Raw genomic sequence first — 20,939 nt, forward strand, 5'->3', positions numbered from 1 at the left:
GCGTGGTCTAAAGGTAGGTACCTACCAATAACTCCCCTAGGTTGAAAAGAATTCCTTCACCATGATGAGGTCAAAATAATTGTAACTATCGAAGAATCTTTTAGCCAGAATACTAGAAGCTTAATACATCGTGAAATTCTCTGGAATATGGTCAATGGTTGATAGTTATATGAGTTAGATGAGTTTAGTCACCCTTAGACCACGCCGAGTTAATTCCAGACCATGCCGAGCTGCAACCTGATTTGCAACTCAACTATAATCTTGACCACGATGAGCTTAAGACATTAAGAAATGATAAACAGTCCCCTAGAATAAACCCTAATAAATACAAAAATTGCCCTATTCACCAAAACACACCTCAAACTCCCCAGTGAATCTCAGAATGGTGGGAAAATCCAGTGCCAGCAGTATCAAATGAGCAGGATTGGGTTATTGGGTCTAAGCCATGCTGAGGTATTCTCAAGTACCACTGAGCCATTACTATGATAAGACCGAGCTACTGGATCCATGTATCCTATTGGCAGGAAACTCAGGCCACCTGGAACATCCTCTTCTCGGGGTTGACGCTTGATCTATTTCGCATTCATAGATGCGGCGTAACTCTTCGAAAGCATGCCCCATGTCATTTCCCTGGCGCTTGGGGAAATGTGAATGGTGTCCCTCATAGAATTGCGGAGCTGGGGAAAGGTACTATGCGGCCTCTCACGATAGTCTTCGGTTGATGACTGAAAAAAAGGTGCTTCCGTTATGACTTCCGCCTTGAAGCTTCCCGGGCCCAAACAAGCTCTGGCCCAGGATGTGGTCCCGAACGATACAAAGCGGTATTCACCAGAAACGCACCCCATCCATCCAACCACCAATTCTCAGCCATCAGCTCAAGTGCAACACCATAATGAGCAAGTACCACCAGTGCGGTGGGATGATTTGCCTGTAACAAATCCAAATACTTCGCATTTATCACGGCAGGCCATCTCATCATAATGGAAGGAGCCGGGTTTGCTACACCGATTGCCTGTTGCAGCAGATCAAGGAATTTCTGAACGGATTCTTCAATCACTAGGCTCTCGCCATCGTAGCATCCCGGACGAGAAGGTCGTTTCAGATTGTCATATATGTCCGATACGCGAGCATATAGTTCCCGCGCATGCGCGGTGTTCGATTCTTCACGCGGCTGCTCGCCGAGATTTAGTAAATCTCTCATACCACCTGCTTCAATCCATGGGCGAGCCTGTCCCACTATTGAAGCCACTCCCCGAATTAACATGAAGACCTCGAGAACAGCTGACAGATGCTGAGCTCCCGGGTCGACCTTTGGTCCGTGCGCAGCAAACGAAAACATGACGACGAAACATGCAAACGCGAACAAAGCATGACAGTTTCCCGAAGTCACATTGTTTAGAAGAGGCTTACACAAAGATAGCGAATGGTTGTTGTGTGTCATGGCGGCCTCAGTGTACTTGTGTCTTCTGTCGACAGGACCATGGTGACTTAGGTGAAGTGCAGATAGAGCCAATAGACTGTGCATTAAGAACGGATGCGATAGAGCCTCCTGTGGGACGAATTCTCGCAGCACCTTCTCTGTGGATTTGTCGTGTACCAGTGTCCGCACGGTCGCCACGTGCCAGTGATTCAGGAGCTCCAAGTCCAGCAGTGGGAGCTGGAAGCTGTCGTTTCTCGGGATGAGATCGACACGGGTACTAGAGGCAGCAAAGCCGTGATGCAATGTTTGGGGGGTGAATTCGCCCTCGAATGAGCATCTGATGTGCTTCTTATGGCACGAGCTGCAAATCGGTCGAAACTCGTCGCATTTTATCCGACGATGTTTGCACTGGGCACAGCCGTGATGGGATTTGGTGTGAGACCGTCGAGATGGCATGCCATTTACCTAATCTCCCTAGACCATGCAGATAGCAACCGTCGCTCTGTGCCGATGTGGTGCGCTGCTGGAAGCGAAGTCTGGGGAAATCCCAGCGTCTCGGCGTTTAGGCCTAAGGCATCAACTTTACCCGTAAACTATTCGTTTTCCGGAATAGTTTTCGAAGCGGCATCGGAACCAATTCTTCGCAGCTAATCAGCAATTGCTTTTGGTTCCACCCATCTATTCTTGTTCCCCTGGCTGTGAGATGAACGGTCTGCATAACCACGGAAGCGCAGCAACAATCATCGATATGCCCAACTCGCTGGCTAATAATAATTCGATCTCAACCGAAATTCAATGACTAAGCGTATCGCCTACAGAAATTATGCTCAGATCGGGAACGCGTCCAGTGGGACCTGAGGGCCTTCGCTATCTCTTGGATAACGTTTCTCTTTCTGAAAAGGGCATAGTTTTCGAATGGGTGATTATGCCCACATCATACCGGAATGATGTCTTTTAAAGCTGGCCTGCCCGTGCCCCAGACTTCTCCGCGCTGAACTGCATATTTCTTTCAAAAGGAAACGTTCGAAGTAGTCCAGGGAGAGGAGACTCAAGTTTGAACCAAATGGGGCTTGCAATTCGTTCAGGCTTTGAATACTACTATTATTACCCGTCTCTAGCAGCGGCGGTGATATTCATCATCTGTTTCGTGCTAACCACGCTCTTGCATACGTTCCAGCTCATCCGGACGAAAACATGGTTCTTTATACCGTTTCTCATCGGGGGATACTGTAAGCAAGATGAACTGTATACAAGGATACTGATCTTTTCTAACGTGAATCACTGCAGTTGAGTTTGTAGGCTACTGCGCCCGTGCCGTCTCTTGCAATCAATCCCCCAATTGGACCCTGGGCCCTTTCCTGATCAATTCGCTGCTACCTCTGGTTGCGCCTGCTCTCTTCGCGGCTAGTATATATATGGAATTGGGGAGGTTGATCGTTGTTCTCCATGCTCAGAATCTCAGTCTCATTCGAGTGAAATGGTTGACCAAGATCTTTGTCACCGGTGACGTTTTATCATTTCTTCTTCAAGCTGGAGGTAGGGACAACTCTGCAGTTGCCGAGCAAATGCTACGAACACCTGCTAAATTCTCAATCTTCTACCCACAGGAGCTGGTCTCATGGGTACTCACTCTCAAAGCGGTGCCCAAAACGGGTCGCATATCATCGTTGTCGGTCTCGTCGTCCAGATTGTTTTCTTCGGTTTTTTCATCATCACCACCGCACTTTTCCACCGTCGCATGCTACAAAGTCCGACGCCGTACTCCCTTGAAATAAACTGGAAGAAGCTTATCTGGGTGTTATACTCAGCTAGCGTGCTCATCCTTGTGCGGTCGATTTACCGTCTCATCGAGTATATCGAAGGGTTCGGAGGATATTTGCTTTCTCACGAGGCGTACCTTTATGTATTTGACGCTTTGCTTATGTTTGCGGTCATGCTGATATTCCATGTCGTCCACCCGAGCGAGCTTAATGCTTGGTTGAAGTCGGGCGGGCTAGTTAGCAAAGGGTTTCGCTTCGAAAGGCTGAACGGAAACACGATACCCATCAGCTGATACTGTTTTACCATACAAGATTTCTTCTTATCTTTCGCTATTTGCAGTTTTTGTGTCCAGGGTGATTATGGTATCTTTTTATTCAGACCTCGTGTAGTAAGACAGGCTTGTGTTGGTCCACGATGGCGCAGCAAGACATGTATTGCGCTCAACTAGAAATCGACTGATCAGATCAACCTTACAGCACTAATGTCAAACGCGACAACTGTTACGCAACCTACACCCACTTTCCCCCTCATTTCAACCTAGATGAGACTATGAAACAACCCTGGTTAGAGCAGTAAGTATAGTACTTAATCTCCTAGCGTTCTTTATTTCGATATGATTCCTTTGCTAATCAGTCGTGCATTCTGATCCAGAGCGCCGACAATATCGCGAATGTCGTCATCTGTGGTCTGTGGGTTGATTGTACACATACGAAGGCAGACAACCCCGCGAATGCGAGTGGTGAGCACGATTGCGATGTTCTGAGCCGCCATTCTCTTGGATACAAGGCTGTTAATCTCATCGATGGCCTCTGCACTCTTTCCAGGCGGACTGAAACGGAAGTTGATAACAGCCATGTTACTAGGTGTGACGATTTCCCACTCGATGAGCTTGCTCAGCTCAGTCTGAACGAGATCCGAGAGTTCAAATCCGCGCAGAATCATCCGGTCGATCATGTCTGTCCCGAGAATTTGCAGTGAGAACCAGAGCCTCATGTGACGAGCTGGCCGTGTCAATTCGATCCCAAAGTTGAAGGGATTTTCAACATAGCCGTCTTCGACATCACGTAAGAAGTCTGCGGTTGTGGCGAAACTTTCCCTTGGATGGGTCTTGTCCTTGAAAAGAATAACACTACAACCGTAGGTTTGGAAGAGCCACTTGTGAGGATCCCATGCGATGCTGTCAGCGCGGCCGATACCTTGCAGAAGATCCTTGCGCGATTCACAGAAAGCAACTGATCCTCCATAAGCAGCGTCGACGTGTATCCACATTCTGTGCTCTGCGGCTATGTCTGCAATCGCATCAAGGGGATCAATACTTCCAGTACTGGTCGAGCCGCAGGTTGTGATTACCACATACGGCTTTAACCCGTTATCGATGTCCTGGGTGATAGCCCGGCGAAGACTCTCCGGATCCATTTGGAATTCGGCATTGCAGGGAACCGTTCTTATCTGGTGCTTTAATAGGCCCGTTATACGGAGCGCTTTTGCTATACAGAAGTGCGTCTCCTCTGTCACATATGCTGTTGCTTTTGTGCGCATGTCATCTTCCACAAGCTGGTCCCGTGCAACAGTCAATGCAGTAAGGCAAGCAAGGGAGGCACCAGACACAAACTGTCCCCCTGCTGATGGAGGCAGTCCAAACCTTTCGGCTACCCAGCGAATGATGGATTCTTCTACCGCGCAAATCCCGGAACCCGACTCCGAACTTCCTGCGTAATTGTTGAAGGCAGTCGAAATGACATCTCCCAGCCACGATAGAGGAGAGGCTGTCGAGGGTACAAAGGCGTAAAATCTTGGGTGATTGACGTTGAATCGATAGGAGAGAATATCTTCGAACTCTTTCACAACATCTTCCAGTGACCTCCCTTGGTCAGGCGGAGAAGACTTCAACAATTTGACCAGCTGCTCTTTTGTTGGACGTTTGGCTAAGGTTGCTTGATCAGATAGGAGTTTGTCTCCGACAATACCTGAAAGCCCTTGGAGTGCTTCTCTCACGATTCCGTCCATAGCGAAAATGGCGAAGGGCCACTAAAACTGTGTGGGGCAAGATCTAGGGATCAATGTCGCCCGGTTTCAATATAATAACTGCGCAATGCAACTTCGGATTGTTTCCATTGTCAATACTCGCGGGGATCTGACAATTTTTTCTTGCTTTTATAGTGCACCATGATACCAGGGCCCCATCACCCTCTAGATACGCAGGAGAAGTTAATGCGAGCAGCCGCATCAGGAAAACCATAGGTATCCACTAGCACATTCCACCCTTCGGCTAGGAATTGCCTATCACTTGCAGGGCATTGTGCATTTTCTGTGCTGGCAAAAAATAGTGTTAACCTCTTGCTGTCGCCTCTGGAAAACAAGGATAGTTGGTTAAGGTTCGGCGAGATGTCCGACTATCAAGGTTCTTCTTGGTATTACTTGGTCATTGGAGCCAGGCTTCATCAGGCTATCGGAAGGCTTTTCTGGGCATTATGTGAACTATCAGGAATAAATAGGCTTATTACAATCGCGAGCCGGCCACTGGTGGTAAACGCGCTTGTCGATCGGTGCTCGAACATGCTCTGCAAGTTGGAGAGTACTATAACCTCTTCTTGTCCTTCACCTCACTGTGTCTAGAGCGCCGCAGTACCTGTTCCCTATAAAGATCCCTGTATTTAGCAACACGCATGATATTTTCCCAACTGGGCTTTGACTTGCATAGCCTGGATTGTCGAAATTGATGATTGTGTAACACTTGTGCCACCACCCCTGGCGATAAAATATGTCACCAACCTCTCCGCTGGAAACGATGATCAGAAAAGGTTTACTGTTAGTAGTAGGTATCTACATCCCTGGCACAAAGTAAGCTTAGAAGGGTGACCTGATGTTCTAGGTACCGTAGAACCTAATAAAATCTAAAATGTACACGTCAGGTCAGATGGTCAAGGGTATGCCGTGATCTTGTGTGCGGTGGATGACGATCGTTGTTGGGAGTTGCGTACCTCACAATTTGCTAGGTTATGTTTCAAAATATTGCAGCTCTTTTCAATCAAGTAGCATCATTGGTCTAGTGGTAGAATTCATCGTTGCCATCGATGAGGCCCGTGTTCGATTCACGGATGATGCAATGTGATTTCTTTTTTTGTTTTCCTTTTTTCAACCTTACTCCACCCGGCTTACTAGACGAATGGACCCATTCTTCTTTCCCCACCCTTCTATCTTGTCCATGATTGTTTCTTATCATAGGGCAGTTTAGTATTACCTTCTGTTAAAGGAAGTCTTCATTCTTGAGTTACTTTTCTATTGGTAACTGTACTATCTCGTCCTCAAATGCGAGATACACCATCACACTTCAACATTTCAACAGACTCCTGTTGGATGTTATTGATGCCTAGAATACTAAGACACTGGCCTGTGTAACATTCCACACCCTCAACACAAGGGCCAGGGTACACAAGGGACTCGTTGACACTTGTCATGCCATGCATAACAATGGTGATCCGAAAACGCGATCGGCAAGCCATCATACGTACCACAAGACTGGACTTCTTAGAGAGAACCGGTTGTCATTTCCGAGGAGTGATTGAAACGATGTCACTCGGTCGGGTGGCCTGGGTGACTTGATGACTTTCAATGGTTTGGTATCTTCATGGGCAAATAATACTTGCCCAGGGTCGCTGAATATACATGAAGTGGGTATGTCATATTGATTGCTCCATAACATTCAACTGCTCAGCATGACGCTAGCTAGGCGCATATATCTGTAAAATGGCCTCATCCAGAAGCGACGCGCCATGTGGTGATATAACCTGAGCATATGCACATGACGAAAGTAGCACTCGGATTTGCGTCAAATCGAGAGAGCTGCTCATCATGATATTATTGATATTACAGCTGCAACACTAACGAGAGGATGGACACAGCATATCTTGCTCTCGCCGATCGGCGATTCGAAACGAAGTATGAGGAAATTCCGGTTCATGTGACTACTTTCAGTGCAGAGTAACTACAGTAATGTAGCATATTTATCAGATTGAAGTGGGGTCTTTCCAGACTCCAACCTCTTTCATCAGATAAGATAGAGAGTAAGTTGTTTACCAAATGGATGAAAGAGGGATTTTATTCCCGTCACATAGGTGTTAGCTGATGCTGGGATGATGGCCGCTGACGTTCCTACCACCGTCCGACACTCTTTTATCCCCTCAAATCCCCCACTCGCTTTCATACCACTTCTCTGCTGTCATCTGCAAAGCTCCCTCCGGATACCTGACAGAAGAATCAGGCCAGAGCTACAATGTCCAATAATAAGGAGAGCTCTCATGCCGCCGAGACTCCCGTTTCGGCTCATGACGCGCAAGGTCCTGGCGTAACACCAGGACTTGGAAGTCCAGGTGTCCAGCGGATCGAGGCTCTTTCATCTCACCTACATATCCTCGACCGTGTGTTTCTCTTCTGTGGTATATTTCTCATTGCCTATGTCTACGGCCTCGATAGCCTATTGCGGGGCACTTATCAGGTTGGCCTCCGCCAGCATGCTCACCGAACTATCAATGCTCATGGTCCTCTAGCCATACGCTACGGCATCATATAAATCACATAGTGTGTTATCGAGTGTCGATATCCTCAGAGCGGTCATTGCAGCAGCAGCGCAGGTTCGTGGCCCATGTGTCTCCAATTCAGCAACTAATTTGATTTATTGTACAGCCGACTGCAGCTAAGATCGCCGATGTTTTTGGGAGAGTGGAGTTGATTTTGGTCTCGATATTTTTCTATACCCTTGGTACTGAGTGCAATTAATTATGAGTCGGTGTGCTCTAACACTCAATTAGGCACTATTGTTGAGGCGTCTTCAAGTACGGTCGAGCAGTTTGCTGCGGGCGCTGTGCTTTACCAGGTGAGTTGAGTCCGACTTAGCTACACAGATGCTGCTACCTGTCGACTAACATTGTGATGTGCAATAGATTGGATACACGGCTATTATCCTGCTGGTCGAGGTTTTGGTTGCGGATGTCACGTCGCTTCGCTCCCGTCTGTTGTTCTCATATATTCCAACACTCCCATTTTTGGTAAGTTGAACAAATTGGAAGACATGAAGTATTTGAACCCAGCTGATGCCGGTAGATCAACACTTGGATTAGTGGAAACATAACTGGGGCTGTGCTGAAAGTGACTACCTGGCGCTGGGGAATCGGCATGTTTGCGATAATCTATCCTAGTGAGTACATTCTCACATGAGTCAGTCAATTTCTGACAGGTTTCAGTCTGTACGCTCCCTCTTCTCATGGTCCTTTACATAGTGTACCACAGAGCGAAGAAGGATGGTACAGTGGATCATATCGCAGGCGCCTTTCGCACGTTGGGTGTTCGGCGACTGGCGATTGAGTTGTTTTGGCAACTGGACGTGATTGGTATTATCCTGATGATCACTTTTCTTGCCATGATCTTGGTTCCTCTCACGATAGCGGGCGGCCTAGATTCCCAGTGGAAGAAAGCAAGGATTATCGTTCCTCTCGTTTTGGGGCTGTGTTGTATTCCCGCATGGGTTATTTGGGAGAGAACCTGCAAGCATCCTATGGTCCCATTCAAGGTAGGCAGCCAGTGTATGGTCTGGATTTTCCTGATACTAACAGGTCTATAGCTTCTAAAGGATAGAGCGGTCTGGGGTGCCTTGGGAATTGCTGTTATGCTGAACACTGGTAAGTGGGGGCATATACTTCCAGTACCTGTCTAACGAGGTGCAGCATGGGCTCTTCAAAGTGAATATCTCTACACCGTTCTCATTGTTAGCTTTGGTGAGAGTATTACAAGCGCAACCAGGATCAGGTCTCTTTATAGGTAAGCTGCTGGGATTTGATCGCTTATACTGAGCTGATCTTTCACAGCTTTGCCAGTGTTCTCACTGGATCCATTTTAGGCCTTGTAGTCTACAAGGTCAGGCGACTCAAGCCATTTATCGTTGGAGGTACATTGTTGTTCATGGTGGCTTATGGAATCCTGATCTATTACCGTGGAGGGCCCACATCGTCGAGTCATTCGGGGATAATTGGCGCCCAGATCCTTTTGGGGATTGGTAAGCTTAGATACACCAATTGGAAGTCTGATTAATCTGACGAGGTATGTTTAGCTGGAGGATTGTTTCCCTATCCTGCGCAAGCCAGCATCCAAGCTGCCACCAAACATGAGCGTGAGTTCCCTATGTCTTCTCTTAGACTAATACTGACATCATGAAGACTTGGCCGTTGTCACTGGATTATTCCTGGCCTGCTACAATATCGGCACTGCAATCGGAGGAAGCATTTCTGGAGCCGTCTGGACCCAAGTTCTCCCCGGAGAGTTGAATAGTAGACTCGGCAACGCCACAATGGCAGCTCAAGCATATAAGGACCCGTTCACATTCAGTACTACTTACCCAATTGGGACCCCGGACCGTGATGCCGTGGTAGCTGCTTACAAGCATACGCAGCGGCTGCTGTGCATTACCGGCATTTGCTTGACCGTGCCGCTGGTTGCATTTTCTCTCTGCACCCGCAACTTGGTTTTGACGAAAGAGCAAAGTTTTGCACATGCGGAAGAGGATACTGATGAAGCTTGATCAGCCATGACAATATACTAATGCGAGGTCATAGATGGCTATTTTGGTGTTGTAGCAGGGAGCTTGATTGCTTAGAAGCATAGTGCTTATTGATGATATCCTGTTGCCTCAATTGCTTATTGAACCATGAAATCAGAAACACACCATATTTTAATAACATGTGAATACAGAGTAATTGGATAAATCAGACATGCATCGTACGATTGATGCGACTAGAACTGGCTTGGATCGTTGAATTACAGGTTCGCGACTCCGTTAGTCAGCCACCTTCCATGGAAACTTCGTCAACTGCTTGCTGTGAACTGTGAAAACCAACCACCACATACGCGCACATATGGTCTTGTTCCAGGAAGTCCTGAGAGGTTGTGTTTCATGTGGGTGATGTCAATCTTGAGTATTTGAAGATAATGCTACTTCAAGTAGCATTAAGACCAGAGAGAGATGTTCTCATCGAATTACCTCTCATGGCGCGTTGAGCCAACTTGATGACTTCGTAATCTATCTTTCAGTTCTATTCTACTTCTACTTCAATCCTACTCACACATACTTTAGTCCTGCTTCGGACCCAATTATAGGATACTCAGTGATCATGATCGTCGACTTCGATGCTATCTGGGAGGACCTTCTGGCGGATTTGAAGACACTCCCTGCTATCTCATTTGATGGATTTGCCCGCCGAATTCATTTCAGAGCTCGCTGGAATAGTGACTTCAACAGTCTGAGGAGGTACATTGACACTGACCAACCATACCCTGCTGGCGACGAAAGTCACAACCAGGAGCTTGATGGCATGGACACAGGACGTGAATTTGGCAGGCTGGGGAGTTATTTCCTTGCTTCTGAATTTTTCAATATTGACGATGGTGCCTGGCAATACATCCAGGAACAACTGCTCACTCCGGTCCGTTCGTCCACACAATCCCGACGCTTGTCCCTGAGAGGCAAACTGATTTCGAGTACTCTCAGTACGCGTTGTTTTTCACTCCAATGGTCCTCAGACAGCTCATGCCAATGTGCCTAGCAGAGCACCTAAACAACAAGTTCAAACAGAGTGGTCATCGTAGCCTTTGGGAATTAGTGGATACACCTGGATTTGCTGATTACTTCATCAACAGAATACAGACAAAGTCCTTCATTATCAACCTTGCCTTGACTGATCCAACCGAAGGTAATCATATGTTCAGCATTTCCATCCTCCTAATTGCAGATTATCTGAAGTATAAAACCGCTCGGCTTGATTTATGGAAGATATTCTCGAAGGACAGGCCTAGTTTCAAAGCACTACATGCTTGGTCCCTTGTGGCATGGAAAGAGAAGGGCCAGCGCAGTGAAGCTGGAACGGACAATATCGTGAAGAACTGTGGCAAAGCTGCCACGATGGCGTATTGTTCTGTGCTAGGTTCCATGACGACTTTCAACGCACTGAAGCTGTTCTACGAAGCAGTGAAGGTATCAATTGATACAGACTCATTTCCGGAGCTTTGCCCATACCTGGAGAGCATCCAAGCGAGTCTTAACAGACTGATCGATGAGGCTGCCATTATAAACGAATTCATGAGCTACTCTGAGAAGCTTCATACAACCTTCAATAAAATCATGCCGGAAAAGTGGTGTGGCGCTGTGCGCACTGCGTGGGCAAGAAACGATATAGGTGCTCTGATGGATTGGATTAACAAGGGTAAGTGGTTTAGTTTTAACAATGCTCTGAGCGACAGTTATCTGGACCGTGATGTTAAAGCTAACGTCAATACCTAGTCACTGGACAGACCAGGAGCCTAGATCAATTTTCTCTTTCACCGGAACGATCAGGTTCCTTTCTCTTACCTGGAACATGGGTAGACCTCTCTCAAGGAGGACCAAAGTGTATAGAGAATGTTTCGAGTAATGACCGATTACTTGTATCGACACAGCGACCGCAATATAGCTGCGAAGGCTACAGTGCCGTAATGTCGAAGACTTCGAAGGTGTGCTCGGTTGGATTTAGTAAGCTTCACTCACATACATTGAGATGCCTTACAACTTCTAATCTTATGGATATATGAATAGATGGTGAAACTCCCTTCACGACACCAGCGCAGGTATTTTACACTACTACTGGGCTCCGAGCGGTAGATCCAGAAGCCGCTAAAGCAAACAACCCGCTTGCTCGGCTTGGAAAGTTAAGAAAGGGACATTTTGTCTTTCGCCTTCACGGTGAACCTGGAAACTACGCCTATGAGACTGTGGAGATACAGTCAATTCAGGTGAGCCATTTATCGGAACAGACCATCTACAGCGTGCTGCTTTGGGCAGGCGAACAATCACACCACGCAAATGGCTACCTAGTGGCTATAGATGATCCGACGGTAAGCTCAAAACAGATTTTCTGTCGTTATCTTCCGATGACCAGTGCTGAAAAAACGACTAGAAATCCATCGAATCCACGGCCCGTGCCCTCCGTACCCTCCCAACAGCAAAGCGGCTCTCTCTCATTGCTTCATTCCATGAGCTTGGCTCTACGTTCAGGGAACATGACATCCAATCAATTCATGAGCGACTGAGTTTTGAGCTTTTCGGAAGTTATGAGAAGATAGAAAGAGGTCAAATCACACGATCGGAGATCTTTCCAACCCTTGTCTCTCCCAGCGACCAACTGAAGGCAATGAAATATAACCCTCGACAGCTCCCCAATGGCGTCCCTTTGGACAGGGTAGAAAGAAAGTTCTCGTTACGCGCAAAGGGTGACCGTAGTTTGCCCTCAACATACAAGCTCCCCGAGGTTAGCGTCATTGACGGATGCATTCTTGTAGAAGGCAAGCCTCAGATGAGATGCAAGCTTAATCGGCATAGGAGGTGTTTCCAATGGACCCGCAGAGTCCGGGAGAATATGTTCGAGCATGGAGTTCTATCCCTTTACTCCCACGGGCTGTCGGGTAAGGGTGTGGTACTGTTATCTACGACGGATAAACCACAGAACTGCCCAAAGCAGGACGTCCAGGCATTTGAGGCATTACCGACAAGCGTAGCAGAAGATATCGAGCTATTCCACACAAAGCGGCAAGCATGCGGAAAGAGAAACGGCGATGAAGGGGAATATATACCTGTAATCAACGTCTCAATGCAATACGATAAGGGCACTTGGGCACCTGATGAACCTATAGACAAGCCGAAAGATCCCATATCCGGTATGGATGTGCAATGGGGTTTTCTGTACCCACCTGATGGATCCCAGACTACAGAGACGAGGGTACCTATTCTTGACGAGCTCAGAAATCGACTCAACGAAAAATACAATCGAGAGTTCGAGAGGCTGTATGATAGCTGGGAGGTAATACTGGATGACGGCAGGACCAGAGCAACCGTGGAATTTAACCTTGCAAGCGTCGTGCCTTTTATCTCCGATGCTGGAATGGACGTCAACACTCTGAATGTGAATTTCAAGTCCCAGTTGGGGATTGATATTACTCTTCCGATTCTTTTCCAGTCATTTTATATCGACTATGATGTGGACCTACGCACTGTCAAGGGCGCCATCTTCGACTACAATCCTCTGATGCGTGACACAAAAGGAGATAGGTGGGTAGCTACCTGTGCCATATGTCTAGCTTCAGGTGCTTACATATTCAGGCATTTCATCTGTGGGACTTCAGACATTGATGATTCTGAGATCTATGATATGCGATTGAAGACCTCTAGAGCGTTTGCAGATTGTGCGAACTTGACTGCACCGACCTCGGTCACGTCGGCCTTACAGCCAGCAGATGTGACCGAACAGCTGCATCTGCTGCAAGAGCCTAATGTTGATGAGCTTCTCAATCCGTATGGCTATGATGAGGTTGCAGTAAGTTAAACATGACAAACAGGACGAACGGGTTTCCGTAGCTGACCAAGTATCGCGGCACGGATCCATAACATGACTCAAGTGCTCATCAAATCGATGATGTTCTACCACATGGATGACGATCAGCGTGAAGATTTGACGGGCCAGGCCAAGCCCAAAGATTTACCTTCGAGGTTGGCAAACGACCTTCCGTCAGACCTGCAGAAATTCTTTCGAGAAAAGTACGCACCGGCGTTTTTATGTCAGTCAGTCATGCGATATGAAAAGTATGAAGATAAATTTACGGAGCAGGAGAAGAAGAATATGCGATACTGGTGGGACGGTAATGTGAGTATTGTGTCACAGGCAAACTTCTAACGACGAAGACAATGCTAAGGTCATTGCTGCCATGTAGGGTGACAAATGTCTCTCAAAGTCCAAGGAATATGCAGAAATTAATCGCCGAGCTTCTTTTGAAGCTGTGCGAGAATTCAATAAAGACGTGCTTGATAAATACCTCGACGATAACCCGACGAAGTGGGCCTGCACTCTTTATGCCGCTCTGAAGGATGAGGGCCGAATGTTGACATATCTAGCACATCCTATTCAAGGCGTAAGTAGAAACATTGCACCTACACTATGAGCTTTATTGATGCGATGTTCCACAGAGCGTCAATGTGATCAACCGCGAGTGCTGTATCCTTGACGCATTGGCACCATCGGAAGGATTAGCCGATAAGTGGTTCGAAGATTTTGTTAACTTTGCCAGTAAGCGACATATCCGCTATCCATACATTGACCCAGATGAAGATCTGGCCGGTCAGTGGCTACATGATTCGATGAAGGATCTTATTCGACGTGTCCTTGAGGGAGATCCTTCCGTTGATGACGATGTGCGCAAGGGGCTGGAAAAGGACATAGAAGAGTTTGAAAAGGCGAATGGACTTGATCAGACTGCGACCGCCGAGGCCAGGGCCAGCAACATCGTGGAGAAGGGGGCGGTATTCTTTGCAGAAGCTAAGAAGTGGCTGACCGCAGTAGGTAAAGGCCTTGCCGTTGCGTTGCAGGGCATGAGGCTGTTTCAATTGGCGGAAATCGGCTTCGAACAAGTGACGAAAGGTATCGGGGATAGCTTGCCAGGGCTTAAGAAGCTGAAACCGCTCGCTACGATAGGCATGGCATGTCATTGTGACTCTTCGCGATCGGACCGGACCGGTAGAGCTAATCGAGGTTCACTAGGTCGCGTATTACGTATTTCAACTTGCGTCGAGTCTCTATGGGCTTATCACAGATTGGGACACCATGGAAGACGCTAAGAAAGCAGTGGTGCTATTGGAGATGATAAAGACTGTTGTAAATGGCATCAGTCAGGCTCGTGATGCTTGGAACAACTACAAAAACAGGGATACTGCCACCACTCCAGAGGACGCCTTAGATACCGCGACTTTGAACCAGGGAGTTGGAAAGTCTGTTGCGGAAAGTGGGGGCAGCCTTGCTGAGATGTCGGACAAAGTCAATGGCGAAGGTACATTCAACGAGATTGTGGGCGATCACTTGCTCCCAGAGGGCCCAGCTACGGAGACCGACAACGCAGGACGGTGGAACGAAGGCGCCGATAAACCGCCAGAGAATACTCCAGCTGGTGGGGAGGATGTAGTGTCTAAGTGGAATGTATCGGGGAATGCCGTCAAGATCCTTAATGCTTTCTTGGGTATTGGGCTAGTTATCGCAATGACCTTCAGGTCGGTTCATTCATTCCACTCCGCAGGTTTCTTACCTGGTGTCCACTAACAAGAAACAGTTTGGTCCAGGACTGGGACAAGTTGACAACGGGAGGAAAGATCATCAACACGATCGCACTGCTTTCGCAAACACTCACCGTGGTTTTGGATATTGTCGAAGTGGGCTCGTCCATTGGACTCTATACAGTCACAGGGGTATTTGCCACAGCTTTGCCCATACTCGGGGCTGTGCTCGCGGTTCTTGGCGTTGTGATGATGCTAATCAACCTGTTTGTGAACTTGTTCGGTGGCTCTCCACCTCCCGACCCGGTGCAGGAGTTCATCGACCATGTAGCCAAAGGCCTAGTTGGGGGATTTGAGAAAGCGCCGCCGCCAAAACTTGACTATACCATCCCCAGCGTCACCTATGAATCCGGCAAAGTGACGGGCATCACCATCAAAGGCGAGAATACCACAGCCGATGAGATCAGCATCCCCAACGCACGAATCATTGTGACCAGCGGCAGCGACGACGTCTGTCTGTTCTCTACGAATGAATTCGAACTGGTGGAGGATACCGACACCGATAAGGACTCGGACGGACATCTCTATGTGACTCCGAACCGCAAAGCTGAGGGCACCTTGTCCAGTAGCGTCCTCGGTGACGAGACGGAATACCATGAATATGATCTAGTGGTCGGAGGAAACAAGAAGGATACGGAGAACAGTTTGCACAAGCTCATCCTGCAAGCGAAGGAGAGCTTCACTGCAGTCTGGACGGGAAAGATTAACAAAAGCGGCCGGAGCACGGTCGAGATCATTGAGAAATCGGATCTTGACAAATGCCATGTTCAGTACACGGTGTTGAGAATCTGAAAGTCCGAACCTGCTGCTATGATTTTCTTCGTTCCAGCCCACAGAATGGACTTTGGGTATTCATTGATTATGGCGTGCTTTTTAGCCAACAGAATGAATCAACACGGATATTCCGAATGGCTTTGATACACTACCGACCGGCACGGGTTTATCCAAGCGACCGTATTCGTCGGCGTCTTTGAAACTGATAATCAAAAATCCCTCAGTTATAATTGGATGCGATGCCGCTTTCGAAGATATTGCCTCCCGGGAGTAACACACAGTCCTCTAGTGTGTGGAAGTGATGCGACCGTGAGGGAGTAGATGAAATCGAACCATCTAGAGCTGTTTAGTTAGTTCGGTTGGGCAGTCAGTAGATAACTGGACTAGTAGTCAGTCAGTCAGGTGTCGCCGGTCGGTCGGTCGGTCGGGCGGGCCAGCCAGCTAGACTACTAGTCTAGATAGCCAGGGTCGGAAACTTGGTAGTAATACTGTTAGTGAGTATCTAACTAGCGTCCGGTGGGACGAGGCGAGAGCGATCGAAGGAAGAGGAAGAAGAAAAATCAGGGCGAGAGCGTGATCAACAGGGGTGAGGCAGCTCAGCTCATCTGCTAAGCATTCATCACATCAACACCACCACCCATCACCCACCACCAATCCACGTCGCCTGATCGGGGCGGCGCGTAGATAGTTAGAGCAACATCATTCATACGACAACCCCCAATATTTTTTCTTTTAATTATGTTGGAAGATCAGTAGTCGTCATCAATTGATCTTGATTCCATCCCACATGAGATGATCACCCCTTAAAACAATTTCAAGTGAAAGAAAACGGTCGCATGCCATTGACGACTGGTTACACAGGAATGCCCAGAACATGAGGAATTGAGGGGTGTAGCAGCATGTAGCAACCTGTTGCAAGTTTGCAACTGGCAAGAAATCAAACTAAACTAAGTAAGAGGAGGTCCGGGCGCGGCGGAAATATCCCCGTGACAGGGAAACATTTTTTTAGCTTGGCGTGGTTGGTGCCGTGCCGGTGCCGATTTGCCGCGGACTTTTTGAGTTTCATGTAGGAAGTATAGAAGGTGTCGATTGTATGGTTCCATCTAATCAACGGGTGATTCATGGATTAGGTATTCTTATTATGATTATTATCATTATTGATTGATGATGAATTTACGTTCCGTTCCGTTATCCGGATTATCAGGTCGACCAAGCCTATACCCTACCACTCTTCTTCATGCTTGGGTTCTTGGGTCGGTCTTGGTCCGTCCTGGACCATACTTTCTTAATTTGATCGGCAAAAAGCAAAGAGAAGGAAGGGAAGGGACTAAGCATTGCTCGGTACCAGTTAATCAATAGTTACTTCTGATAGACTAATACTCATATAGGGCTAGTATACATATTTTAATTTTTTTTATCGTAGTCTATAAGGGATGTATGTATGTACCTTGGCGGATATCATCATCATCATAGGCCTCGTCATCATGAAGAAAGGAATATGGAATATGGAATATGGAATGAGGAGCCTCTGACCGATTTTGTGAATATACGTACGTGTACTTTGGTGGTGTGGAATGACGATCGCATTTGCAATATTGTTAAGGCGGTGTAATGTGTATGATGGTATAGTCATATGGTAGAAGTAGTCTGTTTGGTAGTTACGGTGTGTGTGTCACATCTAGACCTCAAGCCAGAAAAAGAATCGGAGAATTAAACATTAGAGTTTGAGCACGGAAAGTTCTGTCCCCTTCAGCTGCCATGGTACACTACAGCTAGACGGGAAGCGAGAATAATGGGGGTAAGTAGTTGGGTGAACCCGATTGCCGCCACACCTTTTTTTTTTTTTCTTCCCTCCCGGTCGGGATCCCGTGTTGTAAGTTGCAAGTTGCAACAGTACAACTCGCATTCGCATTCCTCAAGGGGGACTAATTGAATTGGGGGTTGAGTTACGTACAACTTTGGTAGTAGATTGTCTGGTGATCGAGACTATTCTATGAAGAAAATAAAATAATAATGATAAATTGCAATGGCGAAAATCTATCAACCCAACGCGCCGATTTAACCGAGTAGATACTACTACTATCATGAAGATATTGGTGGTGGTGGTGGTGGTGGTGGTGGTTGTGGTGGTGGTTGGGTGTAGGTCAAAGTGTTGGGTAAAGGAAAAGAAAAGTTTTTCCTTCTAGACTTGAAGCAGACCTTGTTCTTCTATGCGTGATTTGATAAGGGTGGCGTTGCTTGTTAGCTATAGTAGTAGCTTTCCCGTTTTTCGCCATGACTAAACCCAAAGCAGAGCAAGCTAGCCACGTTCTAGTCCTTGTAATCGCCCGTTCGGATCCAAAGTGCCGTTCGGACGGTCGAAATTATTTTTGGAATGGGGGTCGGGTTTACTGTTCGCATGATCAGCAGAAAAAAAAGGAAAAGAAAAAAAAAATTGGGAAAATAACGCAAGTCAGGAACAAGGAGTCATAGAGTACGTACTCTCAAAGAAAAAAGTTATATAAACTCCCTTCTGGTACCGTCAATTGCGACTTGGAATTACTATCCATCCATCCAACAAAGCAAAGCAAAGCAAAGCAAAGCAAGCTTCTCTTCTACTCTCTACATCATCGCATTCCAAAACCTCCACACAAATCTATCTATCCCACATTCCTCAAAACAACCACCACCATCAAAATGACTATCCCTTATCCCTTGATCGGCCCTGAATCCTACGGCCTTGGCTCCAAGCAGGCTCGTCGCAGTGCCTGCAGCACCCCTCGCAGCGTTGACAGCAACGTCATTGATGCTGCTTTCGCCAAGGAAGTCCAGTCTACCAACGCCTCTCAGGAGCATTTGGATTCTTGTGCCAGCAGCAACAAGTCTGAGAAGAAGTGGAAGGCTAGATTCTCGAGGAAGTATGTTCATACCACTGTCTATTCCACTTTGGGATTTGATGCTAACGATGAAATAATAGGTTCTTCCACTTCGCTTGAACTACACCACACTATACACAACATTACACTACGAACGAAAACATCATAATCAACAACAACAATAATGAATCGCTGGACGGAATATAGCAAAGCAAAGCAAAGCAAGCAAAGCATGGGTGTTTAGAAGGATTGGATTGCATAGTCGGGAGCATTGGTTTTTTTTGCATCATGTCATGATTGTTATGGATAAATTAGATATAATACTTAATTAATACCCGCGGGATATGCACGCTTTACATTATCTCTTCTCTATTCTATTTGTATATAGAAAATGAAATATATAACATCGATCGGAACATTGATCCTTCCTACATACTATACTATGTACTACTACTGTATGTATGTACTCTGCAGAAAACCCTGTTCTGAAGAAATCAATTATCAATTAAATTAATTGATTAATTAATCCCTGCCATCACACGCACATCATATACCCATCCATCCACTAACTACTTTGTATAATCCTGCTAGTAGATAACAATTTAGTTAGATGAGTGACTCAAACCGGTTTCAATTTTCTAGAACAGCCCAGACACAACTCACAGATAACGCTAGCGACAAACTAGTCTAGCAACCACTCACAATCCCTGAAATTCTCCCTCTCTCCCTCCCGACGCTAACGATTTTAGTCTCCCGCTCGGATAGAACGGCCCTTGCCCTGCCTTGCCCTGCCACGCCACGCCACTAAAGTAAGTCTACGCCACGGCGATCGGGTCAATCAGTCAATCAGTCAGTTAATCAAATCAGTGGAGAATAATATCAGCCAATCACGGAACTAATTTTTTCGATAGTTGGGATGATAGTTCTGTAGGGATTTTGTTCTGGGTATGGGGGTTTGATCGTTTTCTGCAGGTGATTGATTCTGGTGGGGACATTGGTGTATACTAGTTTGTGGTATGGGGATCATATTTGGGATTTAAGGTAATTAAATTGATGGGTTTGCTAGTATCAGGGGTAGTAGTAATTAAGATGTTCATTTATCGCTGGCTTGGAGCTAGAGCCTTAGAATCAGGGGCAGTCTTTTACCACTGCTCGCATTCGCAAGGCGGTGCTTACTGTAGTACGGAGCTGACTAGTAGTATGTATATGTAAGTGAGCGATTTATTGCACAGCACTGTTTCATCCATCCCCTGAGGTAGGTACTTAGTAATTCTGTCATGGTGACTGGTGGTTTCATGTTACACTACTCGGCGATTAACTAATGTCATGTCATGTCGTGTCATGTCTGCTTTCGGGTAGTTCATATTACTACTGCTGGAGAATTCATTTCCATTCATAATTTCATTCATTCATCGTAACTGCTTGCTTCGCATCTATGTATAAGGTCGGATGATGCCACCCCCTTCAATATAGTATAGTCACAATGACATACTCAAAAGTAAAGTTAAGTACCCATGAACCCACCCACAGGATTTACTTACTATATATAGCAAGGCAAGGCAAGGCAAGCAAGAACATCAAAGTCCATGATGCCACGACCTGTGGAGACTGCGATGGGACCCTCCTGAATATCACTGCAACCTACTTTGTAAGGACCAGACCCACGGATAAAGGAGCGATCATACAGAAAGAAAGAAAAGACAGGGTGAGACTCTCGTATGTGGGTCCAGACCAAAAAGAAAAGCTCCGATCAACCCGACCGGATTCGGTCGGTCGGTCGGTCGGTCGGTAAAGTCTTGGCCATCCGGTATGACAGGATAGCAGCAGACAAGCTTTACCTGGAAGGAGAATCAGATGGTCCCTTGTTATCAGATCCTTTGTTACCTCCCTGACGTCTGTCTCGGGCGGATTGGCCCCAGGTACTCAGTTGGTTGATGTTCCTTGGGCTGGTGAT

At 46.9% G+C, this 20,939-nt stretch overlaps 6 protein-coding genes and 1 non-coding gene across 7 annotated transcripts; 5 read left to right on the forward strand and 2 right to left on the reverse strand.

Annotated features, from left to right (window-relative positions):
• Positions 1 to 745: 745 nt before the first annotated feature.
• AtWU_05035 (Zn(II)2Cys6 transcription factor domain-containing protein) lies at positions 746 to 1,876 on the reverse strand (the record flags this gene model as incomplete). Its single annotated transcript, XM_035500145.1, has 1 exon — positions 746 to 1,876. One exon carries the CDS (start codon positions 1,874 to 1,876, stop codon positions 746 to 748), a length of 1,131 nt encoding a protein of 376 aa, XP_035356038.1.
• Positions 1,877 to 2,483: 607 nt separating this feature from the next.
• On the forward strand, positions 2,484 to 3,473 carry AtWU_05036 (RTA1 domain-containing protein; the record flags this gene model as incomplete). The annotated part of the gene is made up of 3 exons (XM_035500146.1): positions 2,484 to 2,649; positions 2,708 to 2,956; positions 3,028 to 3,473. The coding sequence occupies 3 exons, from the start codon at positions 2,484 to 2,486 to the stop codon at positions 3,471 to 3,473; spliced, it is 861 nt and encodes a 286-aa protein (XP_035356039.1).
• Positions 3,474 to 3,784: 311 nt separating this feature from the next.
• AtWU_05037 (pyridoxal phosphate-dependent decarboxylase family protein) lies at positions 3,785 to 5,188 on the reverse strand (the record flags this gene model as incomplete). The annotated part of the gene is made up of 1 exon (XM_035500147.1): positions 3,785 to 5,188. One exon carries the CDS (start codon positions 5,186 to 5,188, stop codon positions 3,785 to 3,787), a length of 1,404 nt encoding a protein of 467 aa, XP_035356040.1.
• A 1,028-nt stretch (positions 5,189 to 6,216) lies between these two features.
• On the forward strand, positions 6,217 to 6,287 carry AtWU_t128. The gene has a single exon. It is a non-coding gene; the product is annotated as a tRNA-Gly (tRNA).
• A 1,167-nt stretch (positions 6,288 to 7,454) lies between these two features.
• sit1 (putative siderochrome-iron transporter Sit1) lies at positions 7,455 to 9,752 on the forward strand (the record flags this gene model as incomplete). The annotated part of the gene is made up of 12 exons (XM_035500148.1): positions 7,455 to 7,676; positions 7,729 to 7,812; positions 7,865 to 7,940; positions 7,990 to 8,054; positions 8,122 to 8,226; positions 8,282 to 8,375; positions 8,422 to 8,747; positions 8,799 to 8,856; positions 8,902 to 8,995; positions 9,043 to 9,230; positions 9,285 to 9,344; positions 9,391 to 9,752. The coding sequence occupies 12 exons, from the start codon at positions 7,455 to 7,457 to the stop codon at positions 9,750 to 9,752; spliced, it is 1,734 nt and encodes a 577-aa protein (XP_035356041.1).
• A 589-nt stretch (positions 9,753 to 10,341) lies between these two features.
• Positions 10,342 to 16,148, forward strand: AtWU_05039 (eukaryotic aspartyl protease family protein; the record flags this gene model as incomplete). The annotated part of the gene is made up of 11 exons (XM_035500149.1): positions 10,342 to 10,653; positions 10,719 to 11,430; positions 11,508 to 11,735; positions 11,799 to 12,097; positions 12,160 to 13,307; positions 13,359 to 13,572; positions 13,699 to 13,899; positions 13,967 to 14,164; positions 14,220 to 14,766; positions 14,843 to 15,293; positions 15,353 to 16,148. The coding sequence occupies 11 exons, from the start codon at positions 10,342 to 10,344 to the stop codon at positions 16,146 to 16,148; spliced, it is 5,106 nt and encodes a 1,701-aa protein (XP_035356042.1).
• A 2,658-nt stretch (positions 16,149 to 18,806) lies between these two features.
• On the forward strand, positions 18,807 to 19,105 carry AtWU_05040 (major facilitator superfamily protein; the record flags this gene model as incomplete). Its single annotated transcript, XM_035500150.1, has 2 exons — positions 18,807 to 19,027; positions 19,087 to 19,105. The coding sequence occupies 2 exons, from the start codon at positions 18,807 to 18,809 to the stop codon at positions 19,103 to 19,105; spliced, it is 240 nt and encodes a 79-aa protein (XP_035356043.1).
• Between the last annotated feature and the right edge of the window lie 1,834 nt (positions 19,106 to 20,939).

The sequence above is a fragment of the Aspergillus tubingensis genome (genome assembly GCF_013340325.1).
Source record: "Aspergillus tubingensis WU-2223L DNA, scaffold_7, whole genome shotgun sequence".
Taxonomy (NCBI): Eukaryota; Fungi; Ascomycota; class Eurotiomycetes; order Eurotiales; family Aspergillaceae; genus Aspergillus; species Aspergillus tubingensis.